General features: G+C 50.4%; 8 protein-coding genes across 8 annotated transcripts; 6 read left to right on the top strand and 2 right to left on the bottom strand.

The window, feature by feature from the left end:
- Window positions 1–1,670: 1,670 nt before the first annotated feature.
- On the top strand, window positions 1,671–5,777 carry Z518_00946 (uncharacterized protein; the record flags this gene model as incomplete). The annotated part of the gene is made up of 8 exons (XM_013421547.1): window positions 1,671–2,117; window positions 2,161–2,474; window positions 2,535–2,667; window positions 2,731–3,228; window positions 3,406–3,726; window positions 3,813–3,902; window positions 4,714–4,869; window positions 4,938–5,777. The coding sequence occupies 8 exons, from the start codon at window positions 1,671–1,673 to the stop codon at window positions 5,775–5,777; spliced, it is 2,799 nt and encodes a 932-aa protein (XP_013277001.1).
- A 982-nt stretch (window positions 5,778–6,759) lies between these two features.
- Z518_00945 (arginine-tRNA ligase) lies at window positions 6,760–8,742 on the top strand (the record flags this gene model as incomplete). The annotated part of the gene is made up of 2 exons (XM_013421546.1): window positions 6,760–7,041; window positions 7,120–8,742. The coding sequence occupies 2 exons, from the start codon at window positions 6,760–6,762 to the stop codon at window positions 8,740–8,742; spliced, it is 1,905 nt and encodes a 634-aa protein (XP_013277000.1).
- A 1,803-nt stretch (window positions 8,743–10,545) lies between these two features.
- Window positions 10,546–11,746, top strand: Z518_00944 (uncharacterized protein; the record flags this gene model as incomplete). The annotated part of the gene is made up of 2 exons (XM_013421545.1): window positions 10,546–10,577; window positions 10,630–11,746. 2 exons carry the CDS (start codon window positions 10,546–10,548, stop codon window positions 11,744–11,746), a joined length of 1,149 nt encoding a protein of 382 aa, XP_013276999.1.
- Window positions 11,747–15,090: 3,344 nt separating this feature from the next.
- On the top strand, window positions 15,091–15,429 carry Z518_00943 (uncharacterized protein; the record flags this gene model as incomplete). Its single annotated transcript, XM_013421544.1, has 1 exon — window positions 15,091–15,429. One exon carries the CDS (start codon window positions 15,091–15,093, stop codon window positions 15,427–15,429), a length of 339 nt encoding a protein of 112 aa, XP_013276998.1.
- A 339-nt stretch (window positions 15,430–15,768) lies between these two features.
- On the top strand, window positions 15,769–17,073 carry Z518_00942 (uncharacterized protein; the record flags this gene model as incomplete). The annotated part of the gene is made up of 1 exon (XM_013421543.1): window positions 15,769–17,073. The coding sequence occupies one exon, from the start codon at window positions 15,769–15,771 to the stop codon at window positions 17,071–17,073; it is 1,305 nt and encodes a 434-aa protein (XP_013276997.1).
- Window positions 17,074–17,425: 352 nt separating this feature from the next.
- Window positions 17,426–18,728, bottom strand: Z518_00941 (uncharacterized protein; the record flags this gene model as incomplete). The annotated part of the gene is made up of 2 exons (XM_013421542.1): window positions 17,426–17,601; window positions 17,708–18,728. 2 exons carry the CDS (start codon window positions 18,726–18,728, stop codon window positions 17,426–17,428), a joined length of 1,197 nt encoding a protein of 398 aa, XP_013276996.1.
- A 2,897-nt stretch (window positions 18,729–21,625) lies between these two features.
- Z518_00940 (formate dehydrogenase) lies at window positions 21,626–23,065 on the top strand (the record flags this gene model as incomplete). Its single annotated transcript, XM_013421541.1, has 4 exons — window positions 21,626–21,802; window positions 21,862–22,037; window positions 22,106–22,650; window positions 22,719–23,065. 4 exons carry the CDS (start codon window positions 21,626–21,628, stop codon window positions 23,063–23,065), a joined length of 1,245 nt encoding a protein of 414 aa, XP_013276995.1.
- Window positions 23,066–23,953: 888 nt separating this feature from the next.
- Window positions 23,954–25,944, bottom strand: Z518_00939 (uncharacterized protein; the record flags this gene model as incomplete). The annotated part of the gene is made up of 4 exons (XM_013421540.1): window positions 23,954–24,784; window positions 24,832–25,089; window positions 25,147–25,556; window positions 25,605–25,944. The coding sequence occupies 4 exons, from the start codon at window positions 25,942–25,944 to the stop codon at window positions 23,954–23,956; spliced, it is 1,839 nt and encodes a 612-aa protein (XP_013276994.1).
- Window positions 25,945–25,984: the final 40 nt, after the last annotated feature.

The raw sequence follows: 25,984 nt of genomic DNA, 5'->3' as shown, positions 1-25,984 counted from the left end.
CCGCGGAACGATTCGAGAAGACAAAGAACTTATATTGCTAGCGTCCTGACTATGTAATGATCCGAACGGAATGTACAAAAGTTATACCCGCCGATTCGACATCACGTCCAACAGTGAACACGGTATACGCAATGTCGCCCGCAAGCCACGACCAATCCGAAGGAAGTTGGAACGATAATGGCCAGTCGGCTATCCACACCGACGCTGCTCCGAGCCTCAACTTCCTGTCGGAATTGTTATTGGACTGCAGCTAGCCTTGCTCAACCCCAGAATCCCCTGTCGTCCTCTGAATCGACGCTAAATGAAGAGCTTCGCTCACTCGCAGGCAAGAGTAGGACACGGGATATCTCCGTGATGCAGCCTGGGTACGTGCATCCGAAGTGGGAGACAGCGCTGGTAGCCGTGTGATATTGCACTTACCACCTCGATAACACCACTACGACGAGATCTCTAGCATTGACAAGGGTCTTTATACATTGGTCCAGACTAGGATTTAATGTGCTGAGGCAAGACGATATCTCAGCCCCTCAATACATAGAAAACTGGTAGCAAAAGAAGGGGGTTGCCGCAGAGACTTCACGTCAGTAGCACTAGCTTCTAAATTTGGAATTATACAGTACAGGGGCATTTCCTATCTAGTAACTTATTTGTAACTTCTCTCTTCTCCTTTGACTAGTTGGCTTCTAACATGCTGATTCTCGAAGCAAACATGACTCAAGGCATTGATACGTGAGGGTCCGAAGCTTTCGGCCTCGTCTCGAGTGGGTTGCCTCCAGATTTCTATCGCTGAACAATCACTGACGCTATAAACGAGAAGCATCCCTGCCTCCAGCACTCACGCTGTCCAATTACGTCCAGGCTAAGCGCCTGGGGCGCAATTGGAGAGCGTGGGCTTCGACGACCAACGAATCACATTCTTCATAGTTTCCTCAGATGGTCAGTCACCACCTAGTCCGGTTCAAGCAGAGGGAGAAATGACAGGCGCATCATTTTGGGCAGCTGTCCTCTGAAAAGCTTGGAATACTGACCGGGATACCGCAAATAGCCTCCACCGAAGCAACCCAAGAAAAAGGCAACCATTATCTGCTGGAGTTGCGTAAGGCATCCGTGGCTCCTGTCGTTGTGGGCGGCCGACAAAGCTAATTGCAAACACAGGACCAGTGCGGTCGGTTCCCAATCGCGATGAAAATCCAGACATGCCCGGAATGCAACCATGATAGGTGTCCAAGGTGCAAGGTGGAACGCGTTGTCAAATAAGAGAAGGCGTACAGGAATATATAGGTCGACTTAGGAAAGCAAGGCGTCGGCTCGTTTCATGATGGTCCTTCAGCTCCAATTGCCTTAGCTGTACCACTAGTGTCATTGGCACCATAGGCATTTTACCACGAGGCACGGGCGACGTTGTTGTGCGATTGGGCTACAGTGTATAACAATGAGGGAACATATTTCAGGCTCCCGGACACTCCCAAAGCCAGCCACGACCTTCCAACGCCTACTTCATGGATACCTGGACTGATATCCGAATTCAGCCTCAACTCCCCAGACCGCATTTGTATCTTCCCTAATATGATTTTGTCTTTCAGCATCTCTCCCTTGCCAGAATTTTTTTCCAGGTTCCTGTTAACAGGTTTTCCCCCTCCATAACGGTTCGAGCACCGGCCGACATCACAATGGATAAAGGGAAAGCCAAAACAGACGGAGGAGGCTCGGAATACGCCCGAGCAACAGGATCCTCCCTCCGCCCATGTCCCACCGACTGGCACTCGAGGTTTGCAATGCGACAAGCTCCCTCCAGTACTGAAAACAAGCCATACATCGAATCCCGAGCGGCGACCAAGGTAGAAGAGGATAAGGAGGCTAGAATCGAGCCAGAGGAAGACGACGATCTCGTTCGTGACTTTATGCGAGGCTCTAATGAGATCGATATCTGTCTACCTTCGGCGGATTTGGTCGAAGCGTTCTGCGATGGAGCGAACCTACAAACGCTGCGAAAACAGAAGGGCCTCGGTCTTGTGGCTCTGTTGATCGAAAGATGTATTCAAAAGGGAATCGAATGCCCCAGGGAGCCTCTGGCCCCGTTGACGGCGGTAGACCTTCTCGGAGAGCTGCGGAAACCCGTAAGTCTGTCAAACTGAGCCTGAGTTGATCTGACCAACCTAGCGCATTCGGTCGACTCCTGGATCGGCCCGACCAGGAGCTGCGGCTGCCCGCTGTCTCTCTGCCAATAACAGTGCCAGTTCTCCCTCCATCACCGTTACCTGCCCAGAGGCCGATGGGGCATGTGGGGTAACCGGCTCACCAGCCACAGCGCCGTCATCAGCCACACATCCAGCTCCCTCTCCTGGGCCGACGAATACCACAAGTAGACCTTCAGCATCACGACCATTATCGCCATTGTCGGCGTCATCATCACATGGCACATCCTCATCAGATGACAGTGACTATAGGAAAATTGATGCCGAGCAGCGTCTTGTGTATACACACCCCAATTCCGCCAAATCATATGCTGGCCTTCGACATTGACAGATTTCTAGGTACATAACGGACTTGGATCGATGGACCATCGTCGCATTGATCAGGACAGCCTCGTATTACCAAGCGTTTCCCCTCCGTGATGCACTGTACAAGCACTTGTCCTTTGAGCCCTCCATTGGCATGAGAATTACGGTAAGTATTTGGCAATACTCAACGCATTGACGCAAGCCATGACCTAATCCACGGTCAATATAGTCCGAAGGACTGCAGACTTATCAAATAGCTTTCCACCTACCATACTATGTGTGGAGAAGCTCGCCAATTCCTAACAAAGATCACCGTTGCATAGGCACAGAACCACTCAGGGAGACAAGAAACGTCTCATTCCTGAATGACGCCCTTCCGGGATGCCTTCCAAATTCTCCGCCTTTTGATTTCCTCTATGAGGCCCAGATGTCATGCGTAATCGCTGGATTCGACAAGTGGAGTTGGGATGGTTATTTTTTCTGCGACGCGTACTTTGACGATGGGGATCCAGACAAAGAATCCGTGGGACTCTATTACCTAGATAATCAAGGCGACGAGCTGGTACTCGTGGATCCCTTTGCCCGCGGCGAATTGTCGACAGACAGACCGTTGGAGAACCCCATCAACTATTTCCTAACGGTGTTCCGAGTCCGGCTGTGCCAGATTCAAAATGAGTGGCAGCGTGTGGTTAACAACCTGCTACGAAGAATTCGCATCTTTATCCGGGTATGTATCTTTTCGTCTTGGACTAGGTCACGAGATTTCAGTCCCTTCCTTTGATCGACCGAAAGCCGGTTTTCGCCACATGGATGAAACGGTGGTGCAGACTCTGTGCCTTTAATAGGACGTGACGGCGCGATTCGTCCCTCGTTTAGTACTCTCACCTACTGACAGTGTCAATAGAACGAATACCGTACTTTGTCCAAAGCGAGGGAGTGCTCTTCTTCCAAAGAAGCAGACAACCACGCCCAAAATATCCAGTCCTGTCTCTCCTGGATCGCCGAATTCATGGATCTTCAAATCAGGCTTTCAGAATGCCTATCTAAGACAGTCGATGCAGGCGAAAAGTTTTGGTTGAACGACACTGACCACCTTGAGGCGCTTTTCGAGCCCGATCAAGGTCGTCTGTCGGTTTCTGAAATAAAAGAAACTTTCGGAGAGTTACAGTTGTTGTTGCAGACACTCAACTCCATGGCAACGCGCTGCGACAATCTTCGGCGAAGTGTGAGTATCTTCCATTCAAGAACCTTCTTCGGTCGCCTCGGTCGATGTTGTACTGTTGTCATTGCTGACGGATTCATATCTCACAGCTCGAGGCTCAACTGCACGTCCATGTGAATGCGGAGCATCGTCAGCGCCAGTGGGAGAGGGACAATAAAGGACTGTTGGGATTTATTACGGTGAGCTTAAAGCCCCCTGACCAAGAGACCCCAAATACAACCGAATGCTCATTCTACCGAACCTCACAGCTGCATGTGCTCCTGGCGACTTTTTATGTGGTCATTTTGCCTCTGAACAGGGAGATCATTCCTTCGATATCTCTAGCTTTTGGACCTTTTGTGAGAACGAGTTTTGCAATCAGCTTTTTAGGAATGGTACTTTATCTTTTGTGTTCTCCTGCTTTTTCTCCTCGACGAATCATGTTGAACTCAGAACGTGGAAGTCAATGGAACGAGAAGGTAACAGGAGGAGGTATCAATCTCCCACGCTTCGATAAAGAATCGCAACCAGGATTCGGTAGGATGTACGTATAACGAAGATTTGATGCATTAGCTTTTTTGGAAAGGGAGAAGGGAGGGAATATGAACCCCATATCATATGAGTGGTTGATCTTTTTCCTCAACTCGTATTTCAATGTCCATTACCACGACAACGCCTTTCCTGCGCTCGTATTTTAGGTTTCAGCATGGCCGGACACCTTTCCCCGGCTCGTTTAGTGCAAGATGATTTGCACTTATTCCTGTGACGGTCGGAGAACATCTTCAAAGCCGATGTCTCCATCGCAATCAAGCCCATCGCCACGTGAAAGCTGCAAGAAGGTAGAATATATATTGTTTGATAGTTGCTCCACGAAGGCATGCTTGGAAGGCCAAAGACTTCTCTGGCTCTCTCGGCGACCTATATTCAATAGGTCACGACGGCACCCTGGCACATAAAACTTCAGCAATTTTTAGATTAACCAAACACTCGCCATACTGATACAAAAGACAGCGCCAAAATATGTCTGCGTCAGCCAACAACGCCGCTGCATGGCTCAAGGCCCAGCAAGCCCCGGTAATGGTTGTGGATGACGCACATTACACCAACGCCGGGATAGATGAGGTCGTCATCAAAACCACGGCGATGGCACTAAATCCGGCCGACGTGGTCATTCAGAAATTAGGCATCCTCCTGGAAACTATCCCGCGATTTTAGGCTGTGATGTTGCTGGCGAGGTCGTAGAAGTCGGTCCCGTGTCCACATCTTTTGAAAAGCGGCAATTCAAGATCGGGGACAGAGTGTTTGGCTCTTCGAACCCTCTCGACACTAAAAACGGCGTTTACCGTTGTTCTGGATTCCAGAAGTACGTGGTGTTGAAGATGCCGTCCATTGCGAAAATACCGGCGGAGACGAAATATGAAGACGCGGTGGTTCTGTCATTGGGAGTCAACACTGCGGCGAGCTGTCTGTTTGCGAGTGAAACTTTGGGCCTGAGCATGCCGGACGAGCATGGAGGAAAGCCAGGGAACGGGAAGACGCTTCTTGTATGGGGGGGGAGTAGCAGCGTGGGCTCTTGCGGCGTCCAACTTGCGACACAAGCTGGATACGAGGTTATGGCTGTGGCTAGTAAGAAGAATCATAATATGGTCCGAAATCTCGGGGCCAGTGAGTGCTTTGACCAGAACGATCCGAGCGTGGTGGACGACATGGTGAAAGCTCTGGATGGCAAAGACGTGATCGGTGCCTATGATGCCATCTCAACCGATGCGACGCTGCCTGTCCTCTGTGAGGTCCTTTCCCGAAGCAGAGGGAGGAAATTGATCGTGTCGGTGATGCCGGGTGCGGAAACAAAGGGAACGAGAGGAGTAGAGGTAAAGACCAATTTTGGCACAACAACCAAGAAGGACGAGGTCGGAAAGACCATTTGGATGTGGCTTGAGAAAGCGTTGAAGGAAGGCCGTTTCAAGTGTATGCCACAAGCGGAGGTCGTGGGAAAGGGGCTGGAAGATGTACAGAAGGCCATTGATATTTTGGCACAGGGTGTCAGTGCGAAGAAGTTGGTGATTGTGATGTGAATGGGGTCGATGTGATGGATGTATGGGTTGGTGGATTGCATAGGACCCGTCATGGTTGGCTTAGCATCGGGCAGCCTCGTCCTTCTCCCCGGACAAGCCCAATGTTGAACCTGTTGTGAGCGCTCGGCAACAACAACACCATTGACAGGTTGCAACACAGACTGCAGCGCTGACGGACACTATTTAGGTAGGTATATAGAGGGGCGTTCTCCTGCATTCGTTTGGAGAGCCAGAGTGCATTCTTTCCATTCAAGTTGCATAAGCAGTTTGACACCCAGTTTGGGGATGAACAGATTTTCTGAGCAAGAAAGCAGAGAGAGCCGGTATTGGCTACTTTGTGGACTCCTCCAAAACAATGGTCTGAGCCGTGACTAGTCAGTCCTGGCTGAGAACTATTATTATTGACCGATAGTAGGCACAGCGTCAGCTTCCGCCAAATCTTGCTCTGGTATCCAAACTGTAACGTGGCCTTCGCGGCTTGGACCTTGAGTATTGGTTAACAGGTGACTCGACAACGCACGGGAGATAACGGAGTCAAAGGAACCATGTCAGCCATCAAACTGGGTCGACCGAACGTGGATCGCCACAGACCATTTGTCCCAGGCAGATCATGGAGACTTTGGAAGTTTCCGTTTGGCATACTCAAAGGAGGTATTGAGGAAAACTGGACTCAGCAAGCGGCGCAATCGAGTTGGCAGTATACCCACGGTAACAAAATAGATGGGCCAACATAGTGGTTGGATTCGCCATGCCTCTCCTAGATGAGTGGCGGTTGCTGTGTGTGAACTCCCCCCTTCGGCATGGGGTTGATGCCCAACCCCCACCTACAAGAGTCATGAGATGATTTGTCAAATGGCCTTGGTGAACTGTTACCGGGATATACGAAGGAAAGAATCGTCAATATTCATCAACGTTTTCCCCTTCGCCTCACTTGAATTTGTTAACCGTGCATTTCATTTCAGGGCCCATTACTGCTGCCAGGATGTCGACCCGGACTGCCAACGGTCTCCAGGGCCTTCTAGGGGGACTAGGGATAGAGAGACCGACCCCGTCTCTCAAAGTGGCAGATATTCAAAACAATCCTATGGACCTTTTTGCTTCATATCTTGCTGATGACCTCAGTCAACTCACTAAGTGTTCATCGGAAGAAGCCTACGGTTCGATACATTGGCCAAACGAGCTCGGAGACCTCGTGGTAGCCGTGGCAAAGCTACAACTTCATGACATTCCCCCAGGTGATCTTGCGACTGACCTTAGAGAAAGAGTGAGTGAGCCATTGCCCTGATTCCGCTGCGGACTCAACAGCACAATCCATCTGACGCTTTTACGATCGGAAAACTAGTTCCCAGCCTCGCCCCTTTTTGCCCATCCATTCGAAGATGGAAATCAGCTTCGAGTGTTTTTCAACCCAACTACTCTTGCGCGAGTCCTTTTGCCCTACATTATTGACCGTGGGCAATTATATGGTACGGACCGGTCAGATGAGCATCGAGAGCTTGATTCTCCGGAGGGCAAGCGCAAGAAAATCATTGTTGACTTTTCGTCACCCAACATGGGAAACGAATTCAACGGCATGCATCTGAGAAGCACTCTGATTGGTGCATATATCGTCGCCATCCATGAAGCACTGGGATGGGATGTATACAAAATGAATTATATCGGAGATTGGGGCAAGCATATCGGGCTCCTCGCTGTGGGCTGGGCGAGATTTGGCTCGGAAGAACTCTTCGAGACTGACCCGCTGAGACATCTCCTGGACGTTTATGTTGAAATTGAAAAGGAATTCAAAGCGGAAGTGGAAGCGGCTAAGAAATCCCGAGCTGAGAATCCAGACAATCCGGTGCATGAACCAATCGCGGCCGAGAGAGACGAATTCTTCAAAAAAATGGAAGATAGAGACCCGAATGCACTTGCTCTGTGGCAACGATTTCACGACGTCTCTGTCGAAAAATACACCGACGTCTATGCGCGGCTGAATATCCAATTTGACGATTCCGGGGGCGAATCGCAAGTTAGCCCGGATACGATTGCCGAGGTGGAAGCAATTCTGACCCAAAAAGGGGTGTATGAGGAGAGCAAAGGAGCTCGGATTATTGATTTCAAGAAGCATGGAGCAGAGGGCCTTCGGACCGGTGTGTTGCGTTTTTCTAATGGCACTACAAGTTATCTACTCCGAGATATCGCGGCCGTCCTGGATCGAAGTACAAAACACAACTTTGACAAGATGTACTACGTGGTTTCGATGAATCAAACTCCACATTTCTTACAACTTTTCAAAGCTCTTGAATTGATGGGTCGCTCTGACCTGACAGAGCGACTTAAACATGTCAGCTTTGGCAAGGCTGAAGGATTATCGAAACCACCCAACAGCAACGGACTCCTGCTGAGAGATATCCTCGATCAATGCCGAGATAGCATGCAACACCTTTTGAAGGAGCATCAAGACGAATTGATTGAATTCCAGGGCGACAACTCGTCCAAGATTTCGGACTTCCTCGGTGGGTGTGCCCTTATGACCCAGGATCTTTCCATCAGACGAGCGGCTGCGTTTACTTTCGACACCGAAAAAATGGGGGCGATGTACGGGCACACCGGATTGAGTCTACAGAAGTGGTATCTAAGACTTCGCTCGAAGCTCCTGGGTGTGATGATAGATCGAGATGAACTGGCGAAGCTGGACTATTCCTTGTTCGAAGAAGAAGTCTTTGCTGATGTCCTTCGCCTTCTCGTCCAGTTTCCGGGGATAGTCAAGGTGTCATTCAATCATATCGAGTCTTCGATCATCCTGACGTATCTGTTCAAGCTTTGCGACTCCCTGTTTGCCGTCTGGGAACGAGAGGAAGAAGAAGAGTCCGGGGGATCACAGCAGGTCTTGACCAAGTTCGCGTTCTACGAATGTGTATGTCAGGTGCTGGAGAATGGGATGAAAATGGTGGGCTTGGTGCCGATGAAAATGTACGGATGATTATCTCTCCTGAATGCTGATTTTCTCATGTACTAACAAAGACTCTCATAGTGAGTAGTTATGCGATGATTGAACGGAGTGACTGGTTGATTCTTCTTGTTTCAATTCATTTAATCACATCCAAGAGATAGAGCAATCAGTGTAGCCACCAAAGACGAGGGTCGTGCCGGAATTGGGTTTTGGATTTTGCAAGAAATTGCTTGGAAGAATGCTTTGCTTGTGTAACTCCTGATATGATCTACGGCCGATGTACCACAAGCTTCTACTTGCTTCTCAATACGCTTGGAAGCAATTTCCTGCTAGATGGTCTGTTGGTGGTTTGGGGGGGGGGGGGGGAAGACGTGTCTGATCATCCTGTAATACTTACTTCAAGAGCAGAGGATTCCTTTGGCTCTCTGATCGGTCCGGATTCTGAATACGATGCAGCCAAATAGATGCCTTCCAGTATGTCTTCTGCCAAGTGAGAGACTTCATCGGATGACGACGCAGCTCAGATGAGCAAGAGCTTTTCGAGTGGCGGGAATATTCCTCCTCTCCCTTTCGCGTGCCTCCCTAATCTTCCCTGCATCTTCAGCTTCAGTCTCTCGTTTGCGGTATCAACGCACAAATCCCACGAGGTAGGCAACCACTGCAGTAAATTGGCCTGTTCCGCTGGACGCACACGACGCTAGAGGCGCGATCTCTCTCCTCGAGTCTAGACTCGTCGTATCATCGGCAGCCTAGATAAAAATGCAAGGCCACCACACATCTGGCTGCCTTGGGCTTCAACCGGCGATGTAGTCGTCTATGGCTCACCGCGTGGGCTGATGTTTTGCGTTACACAGATGCGTCATTGACTACCCCAAACTAGGAATCCTTGCAGCCGCCATTCACACCTTCTCTGGAACCTCCAGACAAGGAACAGAAGAACGCATAGATTCCTCTTCATCCCGCGCGTGTGTAGCGGGACAGGCGGTGCTGCGTTGTGTCATTTTGCACCACAAATGGACGCCACGTTCGACTCATCTTGGGCCCAGACCATCACAGCCATACACAGAAGGGAGATGTGGGAAAAAAGACCAAGGACTTTGAAGGTGAGACAAACCGACTCGACTCGACTCACATATCGGAATACGTTGGGCATGAATTTGGAATGCCCGTTGCCAAGCGCCATTGGCTGCATTCATCTTTTGCCAATTATGCCTCGACTCCCGCTTTTTGACTTGGGGTCATTTGCTGCTGGGTGAAGCAGGTCCAGACGGGGGCATATCACGCCGGTCGCGCGGGAACCTGCCACTGCAGGCAGAGCACGCTGGTAAGAGAGAAGAATGCATGAGATACCGAATCCGCGTCCGGTAGGAACTGGTGTCCGGCAGCATTCGGTGGACGTTTTGAGTCTCGCGAAGTGACCCTAATATACTTCCGGGAATGGTGGGTCAAGGGGATTTGACAGACTTGATTATCAAAACCATGAAATGCGGAAAGAACATTCTGCACATATTTGAACGTTCATTGCGAGTGGCCATGACAGCTGCAAGGATTGATACGAGCCCCTCCACGATGAAGCGACCCAGCCTCACTCTAACCAACCACTGAGATAACGCCACGCTATTGTGGCCGACACAGCAACTGAGGGAGGACGCCATTAACTGGGTCAGTGTCAATGCGGTCTTGAGGCTCTGCACCAGAACAATAGACGGTGTGCGTGATGGGTATTTCTGTCGCGACTTGGTTTGTTCCCTCTCAACTTTTTTCTCTCCCTCCATAGCAAATGCTAACCCGCCCACCTGCTGACCCTCGAATTGGCCGATTTGGGGGTTAGCCATGGATCAAAGACAAAAGGAGATCTATGCGCAGTCAGCATTCCCGTTGGTCCTCGATTTTTCTGTATACTAACGCGGCAAAAAGATTGCACCAAAGCGAGAGGGTCGACTTAGTTGTCGGTGGGCGCGATACACCAACCGAGGCATTCCCCTTCCCGCGAGATTTCCTCAGCCTACGGTCACGGAGGTTTCGCGAGATATTAAAGCAGCAGGAAAAGAGCGTCGAGATTCTCGACACTCTGCCGCAGACGATGAAAGACTTTATGGTGTGGACCTTCTCACTCAAGCCACGGATCCTAGAAGGCGCGACTTTCGAAGAAGTTGCCCGGCTTGGGATCTTTGCCTGTCAATATCAGATTCCGGCTCTCAGCAACCAGGTGACGGACCAAATTCGGGCCAATCTCGCCAGTGGCGAGTGGCGTCTACAGTCTTCAATTGTAAATGACATTTACAAGGCCGCAGCCTCTGGAAGTCCACTGCGAGAAGTGATCCGAGCGGCCTTGGGTCAAATAGTGCGACCACCGGGTGAGGGCGAGGGCGAAGGCGAAGGAGGAGTTCCAGAAGACTGGGAAGAGACGTTTAAAAATAACCCGGACCTAGGCTACGACTGCTTCCGCGTGTCTAGAGCGGTGAAAGACTCGGAATGGACCTCTGACTATCTGTCCAAGGTTTGTCGATTTCACGATCACCAGGGCGTGTCTCACCAGTCGGCCGGTTGTGACGGGTGCCCGTATGCCGAGTGGGAATGTTATCCAGCTGGTGAACAGGATGACGTGAATGGGCCGACGGATGAGCAGGAAACAGTCCACGAGGCGAAAGAGGCTAATGGTGTACATGACGACTTGAACACGAACGGAGTCACCGATATGCCAACAGAGTCGGCTCAGGCGGAGAATGTCGTCGACGGAATAAACGGAACAGCCGAGAAGGCAACAATGACCCATCGACTGAACTGGGCTGATGACTCGGAGGCAGTGATGGATGAAGAGACCAAGCCTGTCGCTGCAGAAACTTTCGTCGATGATGCCGATGGCTCGGTGGTCCCCGAATCAATTTCCGGGGATGAACCTCAAGCAATGGGACTAAATGGTACCATGCTCGGGAAAGTGGGCGGGTCCCCGCCGGAAAAGCCGCAAGTGGATTTGAAAGGCCAGAAGAATCAGAAGAAAAGGAGGAACAGAAAGAATAGCAGCGCTGTTTGAAAGGGCTCGGGTTGGAGAGAAACTCGTGTGGAACAGATCGAAGAGTTTGGCAGGGGTGTGTTGGCAGACAGTGGCATTCACTCTTTTCATTTGGACCTTGATATTGCATTTGTTGTTTGGAAGCATTCGCTGGTTATGTTCGAGGATAACAAAATGGCAGGCAGGTTAGGTAACTGGAGGTCCACGGCACTGTTCAACATTTGTGATGGTTATGACTTATCATCAGAAGGGGGCAGCGAGGGCCGGCTTTCTTCGATCGGATCAGAAGGTACCCCAGGGCTCTTTTCCTGCATTTGCATGCTTAGGTCGTTCGAATAATATTGCAACCCATCAAATCCGTCGTTAGGCTGTTGCATTTACCTCAAATGGAATTTTTTCGTTCGAATCCGGTGCGGTTGCAGATATTTCGGAATATCTTGATCGCTCGCTCAGTATGTACTGTCGGCTCTGGTGGTCAGCCTCTAGGTATGAATCTTCGACGGTGATGGAGTGGAATGAGATGCTGTGAGGAGCACCACAATGCTCATACGAAGTCCTGGATGCCAAGATATATCCACGTGACAAACGTCGAGATCAAACGCTGATGGAAGGAGAAACTCCTTTTCTAACCGAGGCACCTAGCTCTTACAGCGGACAACATTTTAAACACGAGAACTTGTTCTGAGGCCCTCCTATTGTACTATCTATCACCCCGCTGTCGCCTCCGACTGCCTTCTATGACTTATCTTTCGCCCCGACGCCAACACTGATCTCGACAATTGCTCCTGGTAAGTTGCCATTCCCAAACTTCTCGACATGGACCTTTATAAACAAGCTGACAACTTGTATGACTCGCAGTTGCCTCGTCGAAAGAACAAGGGGAAGAAGCCGGCTTCGACTCAATATTGACGACTCGAGTTCAGGTACTAGTAAGAGCGCCTTCAGCTGTAAGGAGTCTGGAGGCGTCGTCTGGAGTTAGCTTCGAGCGTCCCGACGGTCTCGATTCAGCTTGGGTCACCCTTCATGACTCCCTTGTGCCAATATAAGTTTGGTTAGAACTCGTCCGGCATCCGATCACGAGTCGAACGTGACCGGCAAGCAAGAGCCACACCTGCATTTCGAGTTCGAGCTGGTGAGAACCTCTTGGCTCCATAGCCATCAGTCTCTGAAGTTTGCTCCCCCCCCCCCAAATGGTTAGCTGTATCTATGCAGCGACCCTCCAGCCTGATGATGATAATGGGCAAGCTCAACCTCGTAGCCGTCAAGTTGCCTTCTGTCGTTGGCCATGGCTACCTCGAGACAGAGCATCCTCCACCCAGCGTTCACACGCTCCCGGTCCTCGTCGACATTCCACATGGATCCTGTTCCTGTCATCGACCTTATCAGCGGCATTGCTGCGCTTACCTAGTCGCTGGATAATAGCTTATCAGGCCTGATTGACTTCATCAATCATTCTCGGAGGGTAGATGAGACCGTCCAAAGCTTCCACGAGTTTCGGAGGGGACGGTGGTTCAACACTTGCACGAGAACCTCCGGCTTCTTGTGGGGCTGTGCGGAGCCCGTCAAATGTCGGTAGCTGCGTGTCAACGATCGATGCAAGGCTTCGGAACTGCATTCCCACTCGGCCGTCGTCCGCTGGAAGCAGCAACTATCTCCGACATATGTGGCTCCAGAGACGCTTGCATCATGACAGAGATACCATAAGAGGGATCCAAGACCAGATTCAGATCAATACGTCCATCATCAATATGGGTTTCAATTTCCTGATCTTTGTTAGTTTCTCAACGCCAAAGTATGCACTAGAACCGTAGTGTCGAAGTCAGAGAAAGCTTCCAAGCACATAAAGCGTTGTTCGCTGCCGCCACTCGACAACGGCGCAGATCCCAACCCAAGAAATGGCCGGTATTTTTGCCCGTCGAGGAGATTGTCCATTACATTGACGGAGGAAATCGCATAGAGGCGTGAAAATACCCATGTCGAATGGGAGTTCTTTCGGGGTGAGCACCTACAGAGGACCCGGATGATTGCAAGAAAGGATCCCCTTTCTTCAAAACCAGATCGATTGAGACACTCCCATCTCTACCGGCATACGAGCAATACTATCGCTATAATGGCGTTGACGTCCTATATGCACGAAGATACAGTTAAAGATCAGCATAGACGCCATGAACAAGTGCTGAAGAGAGTGGTGGACTCCAAGGGTGGATGTGTCTTTCGCGATACTCTGGATCAGATGAACCTGGGCCTTGAATATCCTCACTGGCCTGTCTCTGCCGATACGCTTTGCTATGTCGTAAAGAAAGGGGATGTCGACATGCTTCAAATTTTTTGTCGACAAAAGTCAACATCAATGCACGGACTCTAGCGGCCGGGCTGCCATACATCACGCTGCTTACACGGGGAATATCCATGATGAGTTTGTGATTCTACACGATGCTGGCTTAGATAAAAATGTCAAAACAACGGCCTTTCGCAATACGAGTAAACATGAGGCCGGAGACACTGCATTGAGGTTGGCGTTCCGACACAGGGCAGAATGCGAAGCTCAATTGACCGAAGATTATGGTGAGAATGTGCTTAACTTTGCGTGCACGTGGTGCTTCGAGAGACGTCCGACCGGGCGACGGGTCGGTCCTCAGGCGTCTTCGGTGAGGAATGTACGACGGCGTTGATGTGTGGTTCGAAACATATATGTATCGCCGGATTGGCATCCTATTGGCATCCTAGCGGTCGTTGTATCGACTTGCATTTACAGGTGGCAATATCAAGCTGGAGAATATCCCAATCATGAGATATGTTGTCACAATGGTATTACCCAGTGAGTGCCTAGGACTGAAGAAGAGCGTTAGCAAGAGAACGTCGTTCAAGGCGGCAGAGCAGACAACCCTTCATCATTCCTGAACTGGTAGACCCATTGGGCTGCCTAAGCGAAGGTTGGTGAACGGATCTGCATTCTTTTTCCCGCATCATAGCTCGATCCACATGGCGATTCAAATACTTTTTTCAGGTATCTTCTCTCGTATCTTTTCTCAGCTCCGACATGCTGAATTATTAGGTCAAAGACGGAACTACGAACCAATGATACAGGCGCCACTGACCCCGAGGCTGTACCAGGAGCCCACAAAGTGCAAACACAGCAGTCGTCACCGTGGTCAATGACCGACCTATCTTGTGTATATTTTGGGTACGGTTCGAATTCGTCACCCCGAATAATGAAACAATGCTGTCCGGACTCTCTGTACACCGGATTGGCCGAGTCGAAGGATCGGAAAGGGACCATCAATGAAATAAGATATGCCAACATTATGCATTTTCCAGGAGATGTCACCTAGGGAACCTCGTGCATTCCCAGCAAACGAGACGAGATGGCGCTAGGTGAGAGTGAAGGCGTTCTCTGGTTGTATGAAAAGAGGGCTCTACCGGGGAAGCGCGTGCCGAACAATGCCAACCGATTGGGCCGAGCCCGGAGATGTTCAAGTCTAGCCATTACTTATGTGGATGTGCAGAAGAAATCCATGGGCAAATTCGAAGGCGAATACGTCGTGTGGGTAAACAAGGCAATCGAGGATAGTCCCAAGTGCGGCATGCCTCGATCGTATGTTGAAAAGTATTTGGGACCATTCCTCCCGACGGGCGATAGGAAGTTGGAAGATGACAAGGTTGGGCTTGTACCTAGAGGGCTTGCCAGTTGGTCGAGGGGATAGAGGACATATTCCTCACAATCTGGGCAGGACCAAGATTGAATCGTCTGCGATAGAATTCGTAGCGTGAATAGTACACACTTTGGAATGGTTATATCAACATTCCGCGCTGTGATGAGGCCAAAGATATGAAGCTAAACCGAATACGGAACAAAAGTCAATAAACCACCCGAATAACGCGCTCGGTCCGGCTATTCAGTCACGTTGAAGCACCGCCCCTGTCGATAACACAGCAAATTAGAATATGACCAAGAAGCACTTCGAGCAGTAGCAGGAATTGGGAGATCGCAATATTTTGACATGCAATCTTAGGGTTCAGATTTCCACCACACACCGTCCGATATGTCCGGGCACGAAACCATCCTCGAGGACCCCATCACCCCTGCCCCCTTATTCGCATATCGAGCGATCAGAAGCATGTTCTTTGCATCCCCCGATTCTTCCCCGGAGCATGAAAATAAAGAGAATATTGCTCCTCCTTCACCCATGAGATCGAAATTTTTAGTGGATGGACCGGTGCAGTTGACGCCGTCGCAGAAACGCAAGTGGGACAGTCAAGGCACTGTTTTATCGCCGACGAAGGGCATTCTAAGGACACCAGGCCTTCCTACTCCCCGGGCGAAATATTTGAGAGATATCAATGTGAAGTTCAAGAGCCTGAGCCCGGAAGCGGTGGACAAGACAGCAGAAGCTCCGAAGCCTGAGTATGCTACTCTCAGCCAGGGCTCGTCCGTGTCGACAGAAGCATCACCAGCAATTCGAGCCTCAAAGCCGATGAAGGAACTTACGTTCTCGAAGAAAACGCACTCGTCACAGCCCAAGTCAGACAAGCAACCAATCATCTCAGCGCCCAAGGAACCCCCATCTACGTCGGCACCTACCATTGTCACCGCCACGACAGATGTGCTTTGCCCATCCCAAATCCACGCCTATGTTCAGCAGACAGAAAGAGAAGTCAAGAGATTGGTTCGGTATGGGCAGAAGATGCGAGAATATGCGCGCAAAAAGGACGCCGAGAACCAGGAGCTAAAATATACGATTGAACAACTACGCAAGGAGAACGAGAGATTGAGAAATGAAAATAGAAGTGTCGGCAGAGCGAATTTGGAGGCGAAGCATGGGGCACGGGAAAGGGATAGGAATCTTGCTGCTGTGGGAGTCAGTCGAGGGGATGTGGGTGAAGAAGTCGTTAGACACCAGGCCCAGGCCGGGAACGCGGTACCAAATACTTGGTCATGTCGGACAACAGGTCCAGATACCGACGTGGACACGCGGCAGAAACCATCTTCGTCAACCCTCAGATCCAGCACTCAGCCTGGCAGCGCTTCGTCGTCTGTCGAACCTCAGGTTCGGTCCGACCTCGCTCCTCCGACACAAGCAATCCGACCAGCTAATAGTGTCGGTTTAGGAGTCGGGACATCAACTTCAACAGGCACAGCAATAACCCGCCTCCCGCCGGACCGTGAGGCTGCGGCACGTGAAAGGTTGCGCCGGCGCATGGAGGTGAGAAAAGCGAGCACCGAGAACGACAAACTGAATCAGAAGACCCAGACTATTGTCGACACTGGGCAGGGTTCACAGACGTTGAACCATGAGGTCCAGAACCAGAGCCAAGACGTGAGCCAGGTGGATTGGGTGAATCTATGAAAGCCATACCTGGTCTTGTTATAATATACCCTGCATGACTGTCTCAAACAATGTTGGCCTTGGGTCTTGTCAGGATCCATTCGTTTGAACAGTGACAAGTACAGAAAGCAATGTTCGGTAGGACCACAGTACAGAATCAGACGTATTATCCAAGAAACAGAAGGAGATTCATTTCAGACCGCTTGAATTTTGGGGTTTGGGGTGGTGGGCGTGAACACCTGAATATCTATCGGCTAGCTTTTCTTCTGTCTCTTTGCTTGTCCAGATTTGAATCATCAAGACCATACACGTCGGGCATTCCTGCCTCACTTTGCGGGTGTTGTTGGGGACATCAGAGGTCAGGGACTGGATATCAGCCTAGAGTCTCCACCCGATCCACGGGCGGCGGCTTCTGCTCCTCGGACTGCGAACGAACCTGTGTCTCAGCACGTTCTTTCTGCGCATTGGCGGCTGCTTTGCGTTTCTTCTCTGCTTCTTCTTTTTCGCGCATCTTGATGGATGAGTAGTTCAGGGCCGATATGATCATGACTAGAAAAATTTTTGATCAGTTACGTTTGTGTTTGCATACACGAGTGGTGGGTTTAGGGGATGAGGTGGAAGGAGAAAAGGCAGGGAAAATGGTGACTGTGCTTACAGGCGCACACTCCAATGGCAAAAGCCGCCCGACGGGTTAATACCCATCGTAAACCCTCGACTTCGCTTTTGGCTTCACTGTTCAGAAGCACGGTGATTTCGTAGTTTAGTTCGGAGATTTTGCCGTCAATCTTGCGTTTTTCCTCCTGCAGACCTAATTTACGATCGTTGAACAGCCCCTTTAACTCCTCGCGCAGCGTCATGAGATCCTGCGTGAACTTCTGATTGAGAATATCAAATTCGTGCTGTAATTGGGCTCGTTGGCTTCGCTGCTTTAATGTCTCTGAATGCCGCGTCGTTTGCAAAGTGGTTCGCAGCTCAGAGCACGCGGCGCGGAACAGATACGATTCGTTCTCGATGTCGGATTTGGAGACGAGTCCCTCTTTTGCCACGTCCAGGTTCATGGCAAGCATTTGCCGGATGGCTTTCATGAGGGTCGTGGCTTGTTCTACGGTATATGCATCCTTGGCCGCCAATTGTTGCACCAGAGAGTATGTGTCAAAATGATGTTCATAGGGCGGAGGTTCGAGATGTGGATGTCTGTGTGTATCTTTGCCTTTGGCCTCGGAGGGAGAGGGGACTGATAGCACAATGTCGAGCTCTTTTGTCCCCAATAGTTCTCGCTCTTCAGATTTGGCCTTGTCGTCTTTCATCGATGTTTCTCCCACACAGTCGGAGGTAGTATTCGACTCTTGCGGCACATCTTGCCCAGTATTATCTTCCGTCGCTGCGTCTTGAGAAGACTGTGCTTGTGACGACGAGGTCCCCTTTTTCTGTTCCTGCTCTTCTTTGGGTGTCAATGGCTCCGATGGCTTTGGAGGGGGAGGAAAATTCTGGGTGGCTGCCTGTCCGTATCTCTGTGGGATTGTTTCCTGGTGCCTTCTAGCAGAGGTGTGGAATTTCGCTTTGCGGCTGGATTTTGTCGTGGGAGGTGCTCGAATCGATCGGTAAGTTGTCGGCTCGCAAGCACGCACCGCGCGGAAGAAATTGGGGTATAGAAAAGGCAGCCGCGGAGTCGCCATTCCTATTCACTGAAGGTGAAGCCCTTGCTTTCGACACCGAGGTGTTATTGTCGCTCGGGGTGGAATTGTTCATCTGGATAATTAGTGGTGAATCGTGCCAGTCCGGTTATTGTTGGCAGGTGTCGGGGAAAGATATCCTGACATCCTCGGAGGAAAGTATAGCCGATTCCGTTTCTTTCGTCCTCGTTTAATTGTTGCATTTCAAGGAAACATCTCAAAATGTCCTCTTCCAGCCAAGCACCTATCGAAAGCTTTGTAGTCGGTATGCGAATTTCCTATTCCCTTGACCTCTTTCCAAAGCTCTCTCCTTGTCGCAAGCATTGCTGTGACTGACCAAATGACTGATTGAAACGTTTGGTGGACATAGATGAACGTCGCCACGTGCGGAACATTGCGAGACCCGCAATTGGCGAAGAATACACACGCGACACCGTGATCAGAGAACAATCGGTCAACCTATTAAATGCAGGGCGCTGCTTGCCTACAGGTCATTGCTTGAGGGGTCTTGGAGTCACTGTCGAGGCATTTGAATGATGCGATTGGCACGGATGGGACAGTAAAATCATGTGAATTTCTCAACAAGCGCAGCCTTCCACCCAAACTCTCCCACAGAGATAGAGTCTGCCATTGATTGGATCGGGTCCCACCAGCCTTTCCTTATTCGCGTCATGAGTACCGCATCGTGACGATCATCGTGATTTCAAATACTTCACTTGCACATCCCAGGTAGCGGACTTTTGATCGGCCTTGTATTTTCAAGTAGGAATTGCCACCTACCTCGAAACAAGCGGGAAGCTAGGATGCAGGAGGAGTTCAAGAGGCAAGATTTCAGCTATGTTAGCGAGCAAGAGATCAATGTCTGTCAAATTGGGACCAACTAGGCATGCCGATTCGGATTGTCGGGCTTCGGAACTTGAAACAAGGTTTTGGCAACAAAGTTCCAATAAGGTAAGCATATTGGTGGCATCCATTTCTTCTGGGACGACTTTCTGAAGAGTTTCGATTCAGTTATACTGTATCAAAATGACCTTTGGTTCATTTGGCATTGAAAGGTCGAGGATAATTTCCCGATCCGTCTCAAGCCAATTGTTTTGGACGTGCCGGCGAGACGGGGAGATTTCGAATGGGAGGCCAAGAGACATTGCGGAAAGGACTCGGAGTTTGGTATCGACAAGGCGGAAAGATAATCTCCCGCGAACAGTTGTCTGGGCGGAGAGGAAAAGATACAACGGTGTATAGTCTCAAGGGGTGATTTATCTCGCCGTGCGTATCTTAGAGACAATCCGAATGCACATGTGGGATGTCACCGCGGAAAATTCACCACAAGTCGGAATGTACACATGATAGTACGAGAATCGCCCAAGCCCTTGTTAATGTGGGTGAGTAGAGAAAGGCCCAAGAGGGTGCTTGCTCGCGATGGGGCCTGTGTTCGGTTAAACGTTTCAGCCAACCCGATGTCACTGGTTGAAGGCATTGGAATAGTACCTGAATTCCCCCATCCGGCTCCCCACATGCTCGCTCGACGTCCCCGAGTTTCCGCCTTTTTCTACCAGAATAGTCAATCTGTTTACACCCGAAACTGCGGACTGGATTAGACCCGTGTCCGTCGGGAGAGGTACCAGCTTTGCTCACAGCCTCTTCACCCTTTCCGAAGGACGGAAAAGTGTTCCAAAAAAGTAATAATCGAGCGAGCAAAGGCTAAAGTGCATTACGGTCCTCGTCTTTCTATTCCCCGAGCGATGGCCGTAGCTATGCGGTCCTCCTCCATCCCGTGTGGTAGTAATCGAATTGGGTCAGCATTGATGCGCATGACCATGAATTTATTCGACGATGTTCCGAACAGATGAGGAGAGGACTGGACAGGGATGATTCGGAGCAAGAAGAGTTCAGGGATGGATCAAACCTCGAGCAGCAACCTCCACTGCTCCACGATGATGAGGTAGAAGTATCAAGTGCCGTCAGAGACCCCCGTCTGGGTTGTGCATGAGGGTGCGAAGAGTCTGAATGCTGCATTGGATGAGCGCGGGCGGGAGAGGTGGGGCAAATGAGGGAGGAGGAGGGTTTGAGGGAAAAGACAAAGACAGTGCTCCGCAAAGAAGAGGGGTGAAAAGGATGATGTGAAGAAAAAGATTCGTTGATGTGTGGTAGTGGGCAGTGAGGAAAGAGAAAATCTAGATCAAGGAAACGTTATAAGAGTTGGCGTTTTTCTGTTTTCTCCAACGATCAAAGTCAGTGATTGATTTGATTCTGCTGCACCTCAATTGAGACTTCGATTTATTTCTGTCTGATACAGATTTCCGTGCAGCCCTGTGAGGTACGTACCCCTCTCTCCATCATCTGCTGGTTTCGGGGAAAACTTTTTGAGCTGCGGGTGCCGCTGCCAATGCTTTCCTACTGTTCGTTTGCAACATGTACCACCTCCATACTGCACATACCTGAACGATACATTCTCTCTGCCGGTCCATCTCCCATGTCCCATCCACATCCCACTCTCGTCTTTCCCCTCTTCTTCTCCTCTCCCATCATAATCCTCCCTCCATCCTCCCAAGCGAGGCCAGCTCCTTGCCCCAGGTCCACCGTTTGTCGACATGTACTCCGTCCCGGTGGCCGTCCCGGTGGCTGATGTCTGGTACTCAAAACCCCCCCCCTTTCTCCCGCTAGTCTGTCATCTCCCGAAACTAATTTGCTAGTCTTCTAGGAAAAAGAGAAAAAGGTATCCTCCAGGCTCAAAGCTCTGCCGGCATCGTACTAGAGCTATCACCGCTGCTCATCTCAAGTCATTGAAAAAAAAAAAAAAAAAAAAGAATACTTTACTGCCGGTCCAACCCTCCCAGACCTGTATTCAACCTTCAGTCTCTTCTCTCACCCTCAGTGTCGTTTATCCGTCTGTCTTCATAATGGTATTTGCCCGTGCTGTTGCGCGTTCCTTGCCGCGTTCATCCTCTCCCCTCTTTTCAGCCTCCCCGCATTTTGCTCGTCGTGCTGCTACACCCTCCATTCGTTCCTCCATTGCCAAACGCACACTGACGGCGACTGCTTCTCGTCAGGGCAAAGTTCTTCTCGTCCTCTACGATGTACGTTCAACCTCTCCTCTCCTTCTACCTCGTTTTGCTCTTTGCCTAACAAGCAGCAGGGCCATGAGCATGCCAAAGAGCAACCCCGCCTTCTCGGTACCACAGAGAATGAGCTAGGCATTCGAAAATGGCTTGAAGATCAAGGACACACATTGGTCACCACCTCAGACAAGGAAGGTGAAAACTCCAAATTTGACCAGGAATTGGTTGATGCCGAAGTCATCATCACCACTCCGTAAGAGCTCACCAGAAGAAACATAGCTGCAGAGGGAGAAACTCCCGGTGCTGATACTGTTTTCTCAGCTTCCACCCCGGTTACCTCACCGCCGAGCGTCTGGCCAAAGCCAAGAAGCTGAAGATTGCTGTCACTGCTGGTATCGGCTCTGACCATGTGGACTTGAATGCGGCCAACAAAACCAATGGCGGCATCACGGTCGCTGAAGTTACCGGCAGCAACGTCGTCTCAGTCGCTGAGCATGTGGTCATGACCATCCTCGCCCTCGTCCGCAACTTTGTCCCTGCTCACGAGCAAATCGAACGAGGAGACTGGAATGTCGCTGCTGTGGCCAAGAACGAATATGATCTTGAGGGCAAGGTGGTGGGTACGGTTGCCGTGGGCCGTATTGGGGAGCGTGTGCTCCGCCGCCTCAAGCCTTTCGACTGCAAGGAACTTTTGTACTTCGATTACCAACCACTCAAACCGGAAGTGGAGAAGGAAATTGGCTGCCGACGGGTTGAGGATCTTGAGGAAATGTTGGCTCAATGTGACGTTGTCACCATCAACTGCCCTCTCCATGAGAAGACTCGCGGACTGTTTAACAAGGAGTTGATCTCGAAGATGAAGAAAGGTAGGTCGCGATCACACTGGCTCTCTTGAATCTTCTTCTTGAAATCCAGTCTAACACCATCTTAACAGGCTCTTGGCTCGTCAACACCGCCCGCGGCGCCATTGTCGTCAAGGAAGACGTTGCAGAGGCTCTGAAGTCCGGCCACCTCAACGGCTATGGTGGTGATGTGTGGTTCCCTCAACCGGCACCAAAGGAACATCCTCTCCGATATGCGAAGAACCCCATGGGCGGTGGCAATGCCATGGTTCCTCATATGTCCGGTACCTCGATCGATGCCCAAGAACGTTACGCCGCAGGTGTCAAGTCTATCCTCGAGAGCTACTTCTCCGGCCGTCACGACTACAGACCTCAAGATCTCATCTGCTATAAGGGTGATTATGCCACCAAAGCCTATGGCCAGAGAGACAAGAAGTAGATGGGCGGGAGTCCGGGGATTTTACCAGAGAGACGGTCGAGATGAGAGGTGAATATCAGGCGAGGTGAGGCTGTGCATGAAGAGATGAAGTTGAGTGCAAATATGATAACAGAAGCTTCCAAGCATCAAGTCGCTAAAAAAAAAAAAAAAAGGAAAATAAAAATTTCACAGATACGTGACGACAAGAACGAGTGTGGCATATGGCATTTCTCAGGCAAGTCGAATTGGAACAGTGGTCATTCGTCCTGACCATCTAGCATTTCTGCTGAGGAAGGAAGGAGTACTATACATATACCATCGATAAGTGTTTACGGCCAATGTGAAGGAGTGCAAAAACTTCATTTCGCGTTATCGTCTTGTGACTTGTAAAGCTTCTATGATTTGAGCAGAAGAGATGAATATTTGGAACAGGCAATCCGTGGAGAAAAGTCCCCGTTGTAGCGCATGACGAGGCTGCACTCCTGATCCCATGGCGAGGGTATGTCGGAGCTGCCGCTGGGTGCTACGGGAATCCCTAAGGGAATGTACTGGCGTTAAAAAGCTCCGCATCCGTTGATCGGTGTCTGCGTAAACGATTAAGCGAATGATATCAAGTACCAAAAATGATACTTCGACAATTCTTTGGTGAGACAGCACGTATTCCCACTATCTCGGCTAAATTATTTCTGCCTAAGTAGAACCTGCTGGCTCCAGCGTGCTAAAGCGGTGAGTCAGATGATCCCCGCCCTCGGCCTTGACTACAGTCCTGTAGATCCTCTTCGAAGTATCGATTAATTGAATCATCTCAAGCCGTATGCAAGATCCGAACACAAAATAATTCTCTGATTTTCGTCGCGTTCAAAACCTGACCAACAGAGCGGATATAAGCCCAGCGCATTGGCCGAGAAATCAGCACACAAACTTATAGGCTTTCTTCCACCAATGCCAGGTGGCTTGCTCTGCTCTTTCCTCCGCAAGGATCTGTGTCAGATCAAGTTCTCTTCTGCCACTGGTAACGTCAATGTCCTGGATTCTTTTGAACGACGTTTTCTTCCACACTTTGAACACAATAAAGAATAGCATGACAATAGGCGCAGACAGATAAGCCTCAAACCACGATTGGGTCTGTTCACTGGCAGACATCTCCACATACCCAATAGGGGCAAATCCGGTCCAAAATTGGGCAATAAGGATGAGGATGTTGAAGGTAAGTCCAACCCACGACCCATACACTCCAGGTTGAGCTCTGAAGGCTAGTTCATCGAGTGTACGTCCATGATACTTCCAGGCAGCTCGGAATCGAATGTGGCACGCACAGATTGAGGCCCAGGTAATGATCGATGAGAGTCCAGAGATAGCAAGCATCCAATTGAAAGCCTGAGTTCGAGTATCCGAACCGGCAGCAACGATAAAGCAGAGAAGACCGATGGCGGAAGCCAGAATAATGGCGAACAGAGGACGCCCTACCTGGTCGATATATCCTAAGAACTTCGGGGCTTGTCCTCGGTCCGCCAACGCTGCGAGAGTGCGAGAAGATCCGTAGATAGACGAGTTACCCACGCTCAATACAGCGATAAGGATAACTGCGTTCATGATCGATGGCACGGCGGAAATACCAGCATTCTTCACGGCAATAACAAAAGGAGAGGCATTGGCATCGGCGCTGCTACTTCCATTCAGCAATTCGGGGTCCGTATATGGAACGATGCAGCCGATGATTGTTAAGCTGACCATGTAAAACTGGACACAATTAGGGACATTTTCCTTAAGGGCGTGGACGTTCTGACCAAGGTAATTCGCCAAAACACTTGTTTGACCGCAGTCGGAAGAGATTTGCGAGGATTTTCTGTTTCAGCTGCCGTTAAGCCGACAAGTTCAGTCCCGCCAAATGAGAAAGCCGCGGTGACAAAGGTCGAGCACAAACCCTTGAAGCCGTGGTTGAAAGCTCCCGGCTCATACCAGTATCTGGCTCCAAGATATCCTTGAGGGCTGCCCGGAACCCCCCCAGCGGCAATAATAATGCCGAGAATACAGAATCCGATAACCTGCCAATCGCCCAATCAGCTTGTAGATCGAACGAAAGGGTTCTCATTTGTACATACCGCAATGACTTTGATGATCGAGAAGACAAATTCAGCTTCGCCGTAGCCGCGCACACCGAAGAAGTTGATCAGGACAATAGCGAGCCAGAATATTACGACCCAGGCGGCAGGATTAGCGTCCCGGGCGCCAGGCCAGAACGACAGCGTGATAGAAGCCGCAGTCAACTCCAGAGGTAGGGTGACCAGCCAGTTCAACGCGTAGTTCCAGCCCATAGCAAAACCCCAAGCAGGGTCGATGAAACGGCTCGAATATACTGAAAATGCACCCGCAATGGGGAAAAGCACAGCCAATTCGCCCAGCGCGTGAACCGTGCAATACAGCATGATACCGATCAAACCATAGGCAAGGACCAGAGAAGCCGGGCCTCCTATCGCCAGAGCCGAACCAGATCCCACAAACAGACCAGTGCCTGGAAAGGGTCAGTGTAAGGGTCGTCGAACATAAGAGACGAATATACCAATCGAACCACCAATAGCAATCATCTGCAAGTGTCTTTGCTTCAGTTTCATTGCCAGGGCAGGTTCTGCAGGAGGCTGGTCTTTCAGGGGCCTGCCTTCGTTGTCGGTAGCTTCCGTCACCACTCGAGCATTGGGATTTCTTCGAAAACTCGAAGGTTGAAAGGCAGAGAAAAAGCTCTCATGATATGGAGTGATACTACCCCGACGGAGTTGAGCTTCCCTATCGAACATCGACGGTTGTTGTTTCTCAGCATCAGTGGTGTCTGATTGAGAAGGATTGCCGATTCCATGATGATTTTTCTCGATGTCTTCGGTAGGAGATGAGCTGGTAGAGGCCATTCTGGTATTTCACGCACCGAATCCGGTTGTTGGGGGGGGG

Source organism: Rhinocladiella mackenziei, assembly GCF_000835555.1.
Source record: "Rhinocladiella mackenziei CBS 650.93 unplaced genomic scaffold supercont1.1, whole genome shotgun sequence".
Taxonomy (NCBI): domain Eukaryota; kingdom Fungi; phylum Ascomycota; class Eurotiomycetes; order Chaetothyriales; family Herpotrichiellaceae; genus Rhinocladiella; species Rhinocladiella mackenziei.
This window is presented reverse-complemented; position numbering and strand designations above follow the sequence as displayed.